The sequence below is a fragment of the Sinocyclocheilus grahami genome, unplaced genomic scaffold (assembly GCF_001515645.1).
Source record: "Sinocyclocheilus grahami isolate Dianchi unplaced genomic scaffold, SAMN03320097.WGS_v1.1 scaffold1440.1, whole genome shotgun sequence".
Taxonomy (NCBI): Eukaryota; Metazoa; Chordata; class Actinopteri; order Cypriniformes; family Cyprinidae; genus Sinocyclocheilus; species Sinocyclocheilus grahami.
Window position 1 is genome coordinate 158,655 of NW_015506619.1, and position 12,481 is coordinate 171,135.

The 12,481-nt window shown below is 41.8% G+C and overlaps 1 protein-coding gene across 1 annotated transcript in view; it reads left to right on the forward strand.

Moving 5' to 3' along the window:
- Nucleotides 1-12,481, forward strand: part of ppp1r21 (protein phosphatase 1, regulatory subunit 21) — a 35,031-nt gene that overhangs the window by 10,872 nt on the left and 11,678 nt on the right. Inside the window, exons 8-13 of the mRNA XM_016256534.1 lie at nt 179-231; nt 359-508; nt 7,179-7,280; nt 7,603-7,691; nt 10,215-10,351; nt 10,442-10,534. Coding sequence (XP_016112020.1) covers nt 179-231; nt 359-508; nt 7,179-7,280; nt 7,603-7,691; nt 10,215-10,351; nt 10,442-10,534 — 624 coding nt within the window. The remainder of the gene's footprint in view (nt 1-178; nt 232-358; nt 509-7,178; nt 7,281-7,602; nt 7,692-10,214; nt 10,352-10,441; nt 10,535-12,481) is intronic.

The following is a 12,481-nucleotide window of genomic DNA, read 5'->3' on the forward strand; positions in this document are numbered from 1 at the left end:
CACACACACACACACACACACACACTCTCTCTCTCACACACACTCACACTCTCTCACACACACACACACACTCTCACACACACTCACACTCTCTCTCTCTCTCACACACACACACACACCCACACATATGTTTGGTGTTTAGTCATGTGTGTCACTGTGAGTGTTGTGTTTCCTGCAGAGCTGAGCGACTACAACAGTCTGAACGTTCCTCTGCACAACAGAAGGCATCAGGTGAGAGGGATGCTCCTGCTGTCACGTTTACATGGAAAAAAATATTCAGATTTTAACACGATTAAGACGATACTCTGATTAAGAATCTACCATGTAAACAGAGATTTGTGTGTGTGTGTGTGTGCAGCTGAAGGCTCGTGACGTGGCGGCTCAGGCTCTAGGGTTTGTGCAGAGTCTGGTCTCGGCTCTGCTGAACTTTCACTCCTACACGGAGCAGAGAGTCCACATCTATCCGCTGGACTCATCCATCGAGGCCATCTCACCCGTCAACCTGAAGGTACGGCACTGACTGCATCTGCTCACTTCATGATCCGCTAATGTAGTGATGCACCCAAATTCATTTTTACCAAAACACAGAAACCAAAGTAAAGGTTTTATTGAGCTGAAAACTGAAACTGAATATGACTTCACTGGCTGCCATAGTGATCTGCCACGCCACATTACAGAGCCACAAAACCAGATTTATTGATTGAATTTTGTGATAAAATTCACATAATTTGAGATCGAAGAAAGTGTTTTGTATTAAAAAGATAGTATGTGACCCTGGAGCACAAAAGCAGTGTTAAGTCGCTGGGGGATATTTGTAGCAATAGCCAACAATACATTGTATGGCTCAAAATTATACATTTCTCTTTTATGCCAAAAATCATTAGGATATTAAGTAAAGATCATGTTCCATGAAGATATTTAGTAAATGTCCTACCGTAAATATATCAAAACTTAATGTTTGATTAGTAATATGCATTGCTAAGAACTTCATTTGAACAACTTTAAAGATGATTTTCTCAATAATTAGATTTTTTTTTTGCACCCTCAGATTCCAGATTTTCAAATATTGTCCTATCCTAACAAACCATACATCAATGGGAAGATTATTTATTCAGTTCTCAATTTAAAAAAAATTTACCCTTATGACTGGTTTTGTGGTCCAGGGTCACATATCTCCTTGTGATTATTGGATGGCCACAGCTACAGCTAATGTTTAATGAAGTTTAGTTCACTCATCAGCTGAATACAGTGCAGATCTAAATATCTCGTGGCATACTGCTGTAGTGTGAAACAAACACTCGTACAGTCAAAACACGCCAGCAGAGAAACGCTAATCACCGCTTCAGTCAATCAGTTCAGCTTTTCTAAACTGTTGCTGAAATATGTGGCTCTTTCTGTCAGAAAACAATTTCATTCTGTTTTCTCATTTAATGCTAATTATGGTGTTGATTGGATGAATTTAGCTCAAGCATTCAGCACCTTAAACAGAGGTATTGTACAGAAAATGATGTAATGATAATTATATTTAATCACTGGACAAACGTGTTTGCTGTGTGAATGTGAGCAGATGAAGAGTTCCTCTCTGGACAGTGATGTGCTCCATGACGGATCTCCATCACCACAACACACTTTAATAATGCAGTAGCGACTCTTCAATATCTCTTACATATCAGACAGATTTTTTAGCTCACAGTATCTATGCCATTAAGTACTAGTACTCTTTCTTTAGGCCAGGGGTGGTCAGCGTCAGTCCTGGAGAGCCACAGTCCTGCAGAGTTTAGCTCCGACCCTGATCAAACTCACCTGCCTGTAGACCTCGATGAGCTGCTATAGGTCTGTTTGATTAGTGTTTCCAGGACTGATGATGGCTACCCTGCTCTAGGTACTGCTAACATATTAAAGACAATAGCACTTAATCATTAGATACTAGTACTTATTTCAGAAGTGACTAGTAGTTACTAATCTTTCATTCAGATGTCAACTATTCAGTTCTGACTAGTATGTATTCCAACTGTGACTAGTATTTTAAAATATTACTAGTACTTATTAATTAGACTCTAGTATCTTTTGTAATTGTTACTAGTAACAAATCTTATTTTACTAGTCACCACAGCTTTTTTACTCTAGTCAGAAAAGTTGTATTACTACTCAGAATGGCCACTGTGGAGTTTTATTAAATAAAAATCTTACTAGTAAAATAAAAAGCTTACTTGTAACAATTGAAAAACGTATTAGTATATAATAAATAAAAACTGGTATCTAATGAATAAATGCTAGTATCTGTTTAATAGATATAAAAATCTAATAATAAGTGCTAGTATATAAAAATAAGTATTAGTACCCAATGAATAACTGCTAGTATATAAAATAATAATTTTTCACAATTGTAATTAATACTAGTCAGAATAGTTGATATCTGAGTGACCGATCCCCATTGAAGGGAATGGCTTCTTCTTCGTCCTAGCGTTTATTCCGCGCAGTGGCAGGGTCCGCTTGTCGGCACGCTCGTCTCCATTTGGCTCGATCCAAGGTGTCTTCTGGGACAACGTTCACATAACGCATGTCTTCAGTAATCCGGTCCATCCATCTTTTCTTTGGTCCTCCGGCCTTCAGTCTCGAGACGCAAGGCGGTCTGCGCTACTGAATTTTCGCCGCTGCGGATAACATGTCTGTACCATTTGAGCCATCCTTCCATCATCTTGGTCGTGATTGGTGCAACACACAGCCGTCGTCGTACGTCTTCGTTCATGGTGCGGTCGAATCGCGTTAGCTGAAGGCTCCAATGAAACATTCGCATTTCCATGACGTGGAGAGCTTGCTCGTGCTTTGCTGTCGCCGGCCTGCTTTCAGATCCATACAGGGCGACTGGGTGGACCACGGTCTTGTAGATTTTCGACTTGAGGCGCAAAGGCATCTGGTGGTCGCAGGTGACATCCGTTACCTGGTGCCATTTCGTCCAGGCGGCGGGGAAGAGGCTGGAAGAGACTCTCCATCACTGCAGATGATGCAGCCGAGGTACTTGAATTGTTGCACATTCTTCAGGTCTGAAAAAAGGGCGATAAGGCTGATCCTTGGTGCACTCCGACATTAATGGCGAATTGTTCCGGCCGTGCACCAGACCACACTGTTGATGCCTCGATAAAGGAGTTGGATCCAATGGACGTAGGCCTCGGGGATGTTATGCGATTGTAGGGCATGCCATATGAGCTTGTGCGGGACGCAATCAAAAGCCTTATCCAGGTTGAGGAACGCCATGTGGACAGGCTTGTTTTTCTCTCGATGTTTCTCCAGGAGTAGGCAAGCCGCGTGGATGCCGTCCATCGTCCAGCAGCCCTTAACTAAGCTGCATTGGTTCGGCATGATGCTGACGATCTTCCAAAGTCTGACGTCGATGACCCGTTCGAATACTTTCATGGCGTGGCACAGAAGACGGATTAGTCGGTAGTTTGAGCACTCCATCACATCGCCCTTGCCCTTCCAAATGGCCACCGTTATGCCGGTCATCCACGCCGCTGGTGCGGCGCCATCGTTGATAATTCGGTTGAAGAGGGCGGCAAGGAATTTGGCTCCGTGGTGGTCGAGGATTTTCCACGCTTCAACAGGAATGTCATCAGGTTCAGTGGCCTTTCCGTTCTTCATAGCTTCTTCGACGACTTTGATTATCAGCAGAACGGGTCCAGAGATCGGATCGGCGGGTGGTCGAATTCTTCGTTGCTGATTTTACCGAAGTAATCGCTCGAGCGTCGGAGGATAGTGGGTGTGTCTCGGATGATTCGGTGGTCTTCATCCTTGACATTTTTGATTTGGCCGATGTCCTGGGTGGCTCGGTGGTGAGTGTTGGCCAACCGATAGATCTTCTTTTCCCCTTCTGGCGTGTCCAACTCAGTGTAAAGCCGGTCATAATGGGCCGCTTTCACTGCTGCCAAGGTTCGTTTTGAAGTGGGTTTGAGGGTTTTGTATCGTTGCAAATCGCCATCGGTGAGGGACTGAAACCACGCCTTGAGCGCCTGCTGCTTCGCCTTGACTGCTGCTTGCACTTCCTCATTCCAAAACCAAATTTGCTTATCGAGGAGGCGTTTTCCCAGCTTCGTCTTCCAGTGGCTGCCGCTTCGTGAACTTGTCTCACCGCTTCGTCCCAGATGGATTTCAAGTTTTCCTTTCTCTTTGGAGTGTTACGAGCTGATTGTGCATAGATAAGATCCCTGAAGTTGCAAAGACTAAAGTCTCAAAACCAAAGAGGTATTCTTTATCAAAGTTAAGACTCTGCCACGCCCCCTAAAACGGCTCGTTCTAACACACCCCCACATATCTACCTCACTATGTGGAAATATTTGCATAATACTGCCCAAATGTGCACGCAAAGAAAGGCGGTGTGGTTTCAGTAACCGCAGTTAGTGTTGAAGCAGCATGTCAGGGAGACGCTGTGTGTTTCTAGGCGAAAGCAAAAGCACTTTATTTGGCCTTCTGAAAGTAGAACAGAACAACAATGCATTTTATGGACGACCGTTTCATGAACCTAGGAGAGGAGGTAATTCTGACTTTGCTATGACAATCTGGCGCTTCTGAATCAGCTACTGTTTTATTAGTTTAAGTATTTGCTATTGACGGTTCAAATGCGGAGTTTTGCACATTGTGTGTGTGTGCGCAAGCGAGAGAGAGAGCACGCGAGAGTAGTGTTGAGTCGTTCTTGAACGATTCGTTCAGTTTGATCGAATCTTTAATGTGACTCGGGAAGAACGAGTCGTCTCGGGGTGTGATTCGTTCAGTCGCACATGCACAACATCCAAAAGGTTCTGTACTGGAATTAATCAAGTAGTTCACCTATTTCGAGTATATGGGTTTTTCCATTCATTCGTTCATCACGTGACAGCCCCATAAACTTTAACCAATGCAGTCTGAGCTGAAAAGAGAATTGATTAGTTCATCTCTCGAGTCTTCGGGTTTTTCGAGTCATTCGTTCATCACGTGACTGACCCATAAGCTTAACTATGCAGTCTGAGCCGGAAAGAAACTTAATAATAATAACCAGTCACATCACAAACACATACCAGCTTCATCACTGTGTCTGGCGCTTCTGAATCAGCTACTGTTTTATTAGTTTAAGTATTTGCTATTGACGGTTCAAATGCGGAGTTTTGCACATTGTGTGTGTGTGCGCAAGCGAGAGAGAGAGCACGCGAGAGTAGTGTTGAGTCGTTCTTGAACGATTCGTTCAGTTTGATCGAATCTTTAATGTGACTCGGGAAGAACGAGTCGTCTCGGGGTGTGATTCGTTCAGTCGCACATGCACAACATCCAAAAGGTTCTGTACTGGAATTAATCAAGTAGTTCACCTATTTCGAGTATATGGGTTTTTCCATTCATTCGTTCATCACGTGACAGCCCCATAAACTTTAACCAATGCAGTCTGAGCTGAAAAGAGAATTGATTAGTTCATCTCTCGAGTCTTCGGGTTTTTCGAGTCATTCGTTCATCACGTGACTGACCCATAAGCTTAACTATGCAGTCTGAGCCGGAAAGAAACTTAATAATAATAACCAGTCACATCACAAACACATACCAGCTTCATCACTGTGTCGGTCACGTGACTCTGTTGCCCTTTCGGGCTCTGCCTTTACATTTATTGTGAAAGATGAAGCTGGCGATTATGGTAAGGGGCGTTACATTTCCGATCCTCCCCATTTAAATGAACAAGGTGGTAGTAATCGGACAGGTAGGATCTAAACCATCTTAAAGCCTGCCCTTGAATACCTGTATAGTTTTGTAATCGATCTATGAGTATGTCATGATCTATAGTGTCGAATGCAGCACTAAGATCAAGTAAAACTAGCAATGAGACACAGCCTTGGTCTGACGCAAGAAGCAAGTCATTTGTAATTTTAACAAGTGCAGTTTCTGTGCTATGGTGGGGCCTGAAACCTGACTGAAATTCTTCAGTCAGGTTTCAAGAAGGTATTGATCACTGGCAAGTCGTGGGTTTCGGTACACTCCAAAATGCGGTCGGCGCCTTCATTTCGGTCGCCGTACCCATTTCCACTCGTTTACCCGTATCCGCCTCTAGCTGATCCAATGTGTCCATTTAGATCACCACCATATGCGACGTATTCGTTGGAGCCCATGGTTTGGAGGTGGGTGTCTAAGCTCTCCCTGAAAGCGTCCTTCTCGTTGTCAGGGCAGCCGGTCTGCGGGGCATAGCTGGAGACAATTCGAAGAGTCGTCTTGCCCGATTCTATCTCGATGGCAATGAGTCGATCGGAAATTCGGTGGACTTCGGTGACGTTGTCCCGCTGTTTCTTGCTGACCGCGATCCCAACGCCATTTCGGTTATTACTAGTGCCGTTGTAATAAAGTTTGTATCCTTCGCCGATCTCCTTGGCCTTATCTTCTTTCCATTTGGTTTCTTGAAAGCACGCGATGTCGATGCGGCGGTTCTTTAAAGCTTCGGCCAATTCTCGGCTTCTTCCGGTCATCGTTCCAACATTTAATGTTGCAATTCGTATTTGGACTCTTTGGCTTTGTCCATCGGCAGGGAACCCTCACACATTTCTCATGTTGTTGGGGGTGAGGATGACGCGCGTCGCCTACGGGGGACACCCTAGCGTTCAGATCCTAATTTTGACTAGGCGTAGCCATTGATACGACCGAAAAATACTCCAACCGATGCGTCGCTCCACCTGACGTTGGAGACCGTCACAGTTTGTCAACTTCCCTCAGGTCGTTGTCCAGTGGGCACCACGTGGAGATGGTGATCGGCTTTTGCCTGCCATTGAAGGGAATGGCAAAAATTGGAAATGTGTTACTAGCAGCAATAGAGTAGTTGCTAGTCACTATTAGAAAAAGTACTAGTGTAATGAATAAGAACTAGTATCTAATAATTAAGGTCTAGTATTTAATAAGTACTATTATAAAATAAGTACTTTTTTTTTTAATGACTAGTAGATAAAGAATAAGTGCTAGTACTTAATGGAATAGATACTAGCAGCTAAAATAATAAGTACTGGTAGCATGGAAACAGATACTAGTATATTTTAAGGACTGAACTCAGGCTAAATCTGCAGCTGTTAGCCGTGCAGGACGTATTGATTATGCTTCATTGTTGAATTAAAGTGCTCATGTAATGTTGAATCTGCTGATTCATGTAAGCGGAGCACGTATCTGTGTGATGTGTCTGTGTGCAGTTCTCTCAGTATCTGCACGAGAACGCCTCGTACCTGCGTCCGCTGGAGGAGGATCTGCTGCAGCTGCATCACAGCATCACAGAAGACAGCATCACCGCTCTGGTGAGACACGCATTTACACACACACGCACTCACACACAATCACTCACTCACTCACACACGCACTCACAAACACACACACGCACTCACAAACACACACGCGCACACACATACGCACTCACACACAATCACTCACTCTCACACACGCACTCACAAACACACTCGCACACGCACACACACATACGCACTCACACGCGCACACACACGCAGACACTCACGCTCGTGCGCACACGCACTCCACACACACACACACGCACTCCACACACACACTCTCACATTCACACACGCACACACACGCCTGACTCCAGTCTCACTGTGTCTGCAGGAGACGCTGATCAAGCTGCAGGACTTCTCCAGATCCTTCTCCTCCTACAGCAGCTTCCTGCAGAAGATCCTGCCCTACCAGCTCCAGAGGTGCGACCGCTGACTGCTTCACCACCACAGAGGCACACCGAGATCAGGCCGCTGCTCTGTCAGCTTCACACATATACAGTTTTTTTAATACTTTCCGCAGGTGTGCCAGGTCCGCCAAACAAAACAAGGCCGATTGCTATTCAAAACTAACCCAATCGCGTTTTTTCAGAGAGTTTTCCCCTTCGTTGGGTGTCCCCTCTGCCAAAATCACATTAAGGGCGATCGCTTTATTAATTAAAAAACAACGCTGAACTGGCAGCCCTGAGTTTCTCTTGAAAACTAGCTCCCGTGTGTGTAGTCTTGTGACTCCGTCCAGTAACAGAGCCCCGAGTCATCTGAGCGACCGGAGCAGCGTTTTTACAGTAAAACTGAAATCTGACTTTTCAGAAGACATTTTCATTTCAAGAAATTTGTGTTTTGATTTTAATGGTTTGAAACATGCCATATATAGTTTGTTTCCTTCAATTATTATAAAATCACAAAGATAAGGAATGCACTCTAAAATATCCCACCTTTAATAGTTGAGCATATTTATAGTACTAACCTTGTCAGTGAACTATGAGGGCAAATAAATAAACAAAATTATATAATCATTGTACATTAATCGTAATTGAGGTAAAATGTTCAATTAATCGAGATTTAGATTTTAGGTCATATTGTCCAACCTTGATATATAATATGTTTAGAATATTTAGAAACTGACTGACACAAAATATCTTGCTGCTTGTTTTTTTACATTAAAGGCACAATATGTAAGTTTTCGCGGCTAGAGGTCACATTTTCAAAACAATAAAGGCGAAGCTTAATGACGCTGTGAAAGGAGGATGTTCACGGATGAGATAATGAATTCATTTTTTTATTATTTTTTTAATTGCCTCTACCTTCCACAGTTATTCAAATAGCGAAACAAATATACAGAGAAAGCAAGCAAAGAACATTATGACTGATTTGAGTCTAGCGCGAGTTTAAGCACTCTCAAAACTCTCCCCTTATAAGCAGTGAAGCTGTCTGTACACGGTTTGATGAATCAGTCTCTTACATCATACTGTAAGGAATTAGGGCAAGTTCAATGGGAGTCGAATCCAAAGATTTGGAATCAACTTGATTAAAACTGATTCAGAGTTCATATTTTACACTTCATCAACTATTCGTCCAGCGTATAGTTAAAAGTTAGTATATCTTACCAATTCTGATGTTTATATTATTCCCTCGGCCAAAGGTCATAATACATGCTAGTGATCATTTCATTAACTGTGAGCTAGGTCAACAAGATCTGGGCATGAGACAGCAGCTAATGATCAGAACACATGAGACGCCTTTCTTTGCAAGCAACAAGAATGTATTGATCTACTCTACTATACATGAAACTACACTACTAAAAACACACACACACACACACACAGTTCAGGGAATGAGAATTATGGTTTGAATGGAGTCCCAAAAGGCTAGTATTTACTACTAGTTCTTAAATTGAAACCTGAGAAAATCGCAAAAGCAGAGATTTGGCTTTCAGCTGCTTAAGAAGATTTTGTCTTTTTGCAAAAGACCGGCTGTTTCACCGGATGAATGTGTGTTTGTCTCATTCACCACGCTGGTGTCCTGAACGGCCTCCAGAGCGGCAAGCTGGCCATTGATTCATTTTACAACCTTTTGATGGCCATGCGGGGAGTCTCCAGATCCTGCGTTGGAATGTGTTTGTTCAATAGCTCATTTGGTGGTCTGTTCACAGAGGCCCTACAATACGTACATCTACACTTGTTGTTTATGATGAGAGAATTCATGTGAGAGCTGAATTCAGTCACTGAACAAAAACTCATTGCATTCATAAGCTCAACAGACTCGTGTGTGTGATAGGTTATAATGTGCAACACTGTAAAAATGCATAAAAAAACATGGCTCAACATTGAGCAGATCTAAATTTAATGTTGCAGTCAACACTTTTCATTTCATTTTCATTTTATTCGCAATATCCGTAATGTATTTAGTTTAACTGTACAGCAGCATTTGTGTGCGTGAGTTACCACAGTTTCTACAAGCGGAAACTGAGGATAGCGGGGATATTACGTCATTGACCAGGGATGAGCCATTATTTAAAATTGGAATTTCTATGGATTTACAAATCCTTGGGAACTTTTGGGATAATGTAGCTACACAACTGCATGAAATATACTGTGCAAGTGGTTTGGGGAAATTTTCTTACGAAAATCTTACATATTGTGCCTTTAAATTAATGAAACAAAAATGTGGAATTGCACTAAATGAGCAAAAAAAAAAAAAAGATTTAATTAACAGTGCTTGCATTTGAATGTATTTTCAGAGCTTGCAATTTCCAATTGAAATGTTCACAGCTGAAATATAAAATCATGTTGAATTTCCGCACTGAAAATGCAAGTCTTTACAATACAATGTGTTAAAACGCAAGCTCTGTGAATGCAGTGCAGTTTTTTGATTAGTGCAGGGCAACGTGCTTTCTTGTCTCAGAGACGTCAGTCATGAATTTGAGCTTGTGTGTGTGTTGTGCAGTCTAGAGGAGGACTGCGAGGCGTCTCTCTGCACGGCAGCGCTGGCGTCCAAGAACCGGCAGTTACAGAAGGACATGAAGAAACTGACCGCCGTCTTCCAGAAGCTGAAGTCTTACGTGGCTCTGCTAGCCCTGCCCAGTGAGTGTGTGTGTGTGTGTGTGTGTGTGTGAGAGTGTGTGTGTGTGTGCGAGTGCGTGTGTGACTGATGAGTGCTGTCTTCTGCCGCAGGTGTGTGTTCAGATGCCATGTGTCAGAGCAGTGCTAACGCAGTCTTCACTCAGATGAGCGTGTGTTTACACGGCCTTCACGACGCTGCCACAGGTGAGATGCCGCGGATCCAGAGCGTGTGTGACGCACATCACTCAAGAGTCAGGGCTCTTGATGCTGCACTCACTGCAAAACATGAAAATTCTCCAAATGTATATTTGTTTTCCAGTGCAAATATCTGAACAGCCTTAAATCAAGATACATTTACTGGAGATGCAGAATGAAGAAATTAAGTCTGAGGAATTGAACAAAACTAAGTGAGTTTTTGCTTAAAACAAGAACAAACATCTGACAATGAAAACTTGTTTTCTCTTCCAATTAAGTTACTGTTTTAATCATAAACTTACTTCATTTTGTTTAGTTTCTCATAAAACAGGACTTCTTACCTAATCTAATTGATATAAGAATCGTTAGACATTTGCCCTGTAAAACAAATCAAAAATACTGATGAAGAACAGTTTTTTTGCAGTGTGATCAGAAGCTTCAGTAACAGTTATTTTCATATTTTATGTAAAGATACTTTTATGTAAAATTAAGAAGCATAGAGATCTGTAGAAGGTTATGATTTTAAAGTGCTGCTAATAAAACTCATAGTGTTTGTCTAGACCAGTGTTTCCCAACCGGGGTGCCGTCTAAAAAAAAAAATCATTTTTTTAATATTTTAAATTGCTAAAATGTTCAAAGAAGCATATATTCAGGTTTCACTTTCACGTGGTGTGACGCTCTGGGTGTTATCCGCTCTATATGCGTGTGTGCTCCGCTCAGTCGCTCCACTCGTATACCGTTCATGCTCATTGGAACAGCAAAGTCCACTCAAACACTGAGCCGACAGGAAACATGGATGTAGTACAGTATTGTTTCTGTCTGCAATAGCCCTACTGTGCTGTAACATGGTGTGGTATATGTGGGCATCTCTGGTAACGCTGCCCTCTCATTCATTTATCCACTAACCGTTATGTTATGCTCACGTGTTCTGGTAATAATAGCTTTCTAGGGCTAAACATTATTTGGATAAATGGTTATATATTATTTAGTTATAATGGTTTGTATAATGTTTACATATGTATAAAAGCCTACATTAAAATCTGTCATATAAATTGGTCTCTTCATTAGAAATTAGCCTACTGATTGCCACCATTGATGGACAATTTTTTTATATAAAAATATCTGTATGACATTATATTCTGCAGTTCTTCCCTGCTGTATACTTTTCAAATTATCATATCGAAGTTAGAAATTCAAATATTGTGACAAAATTAATTTTGTAGGGTGCCACAATTTCTTAAAATTTCCAAAGTGTGACACGACTAAAAAAAGGTTGGGAAACACTGGTCTAGACCACCGGGTCGCGACCCAGTACCGTTCTGGGAAAAATGTGTACAGATATGACACACTGTTATTTATTGTGCATTAATGATTGTTCTATTTATTATGCATTTCCGTTCTATGTGATTGATATGGAGTAGCAATTTGACGATTTCGTGTTAAATTAGTAAATGAAAGATTGCTCAGATCTGTCATATATTAGGGGTTAAACGGGATCCATACAGACCAGACCCCAGCGTTCGGCACTCATCTGATTCACAGATTAATTTGCCAATTTACACGTTCAAGCAATTTTAAGCATGCACAAGCATACAGACGTGCTTCAGACAGTGCACGAATGATTCCTCTTTCACGTCTCCCTGCGTTTAAGATGCATACACGGTTATGTCAAAAAACCCTTCACAGCATTCTCATTCTCTGTGCTTTAAATATTTTTTTTGCTTATCCGAAAAATCATCCAATCTGTGACTCAAAAACCACAGTATGATCCATTGAACCACTATATATATATATATATATATATATATATACAGGTGCATCTCAATAAATTAGAATGTCGTGGAAAAGTTCATTTATTTCAGTAATTCAACTCAAATTGTGAAACTTGTGTATTAAATAAATTCAATGCACACAGACTGAAGTAGTTTAAGTCTTTGGTTCTTTTAATTGTGATGA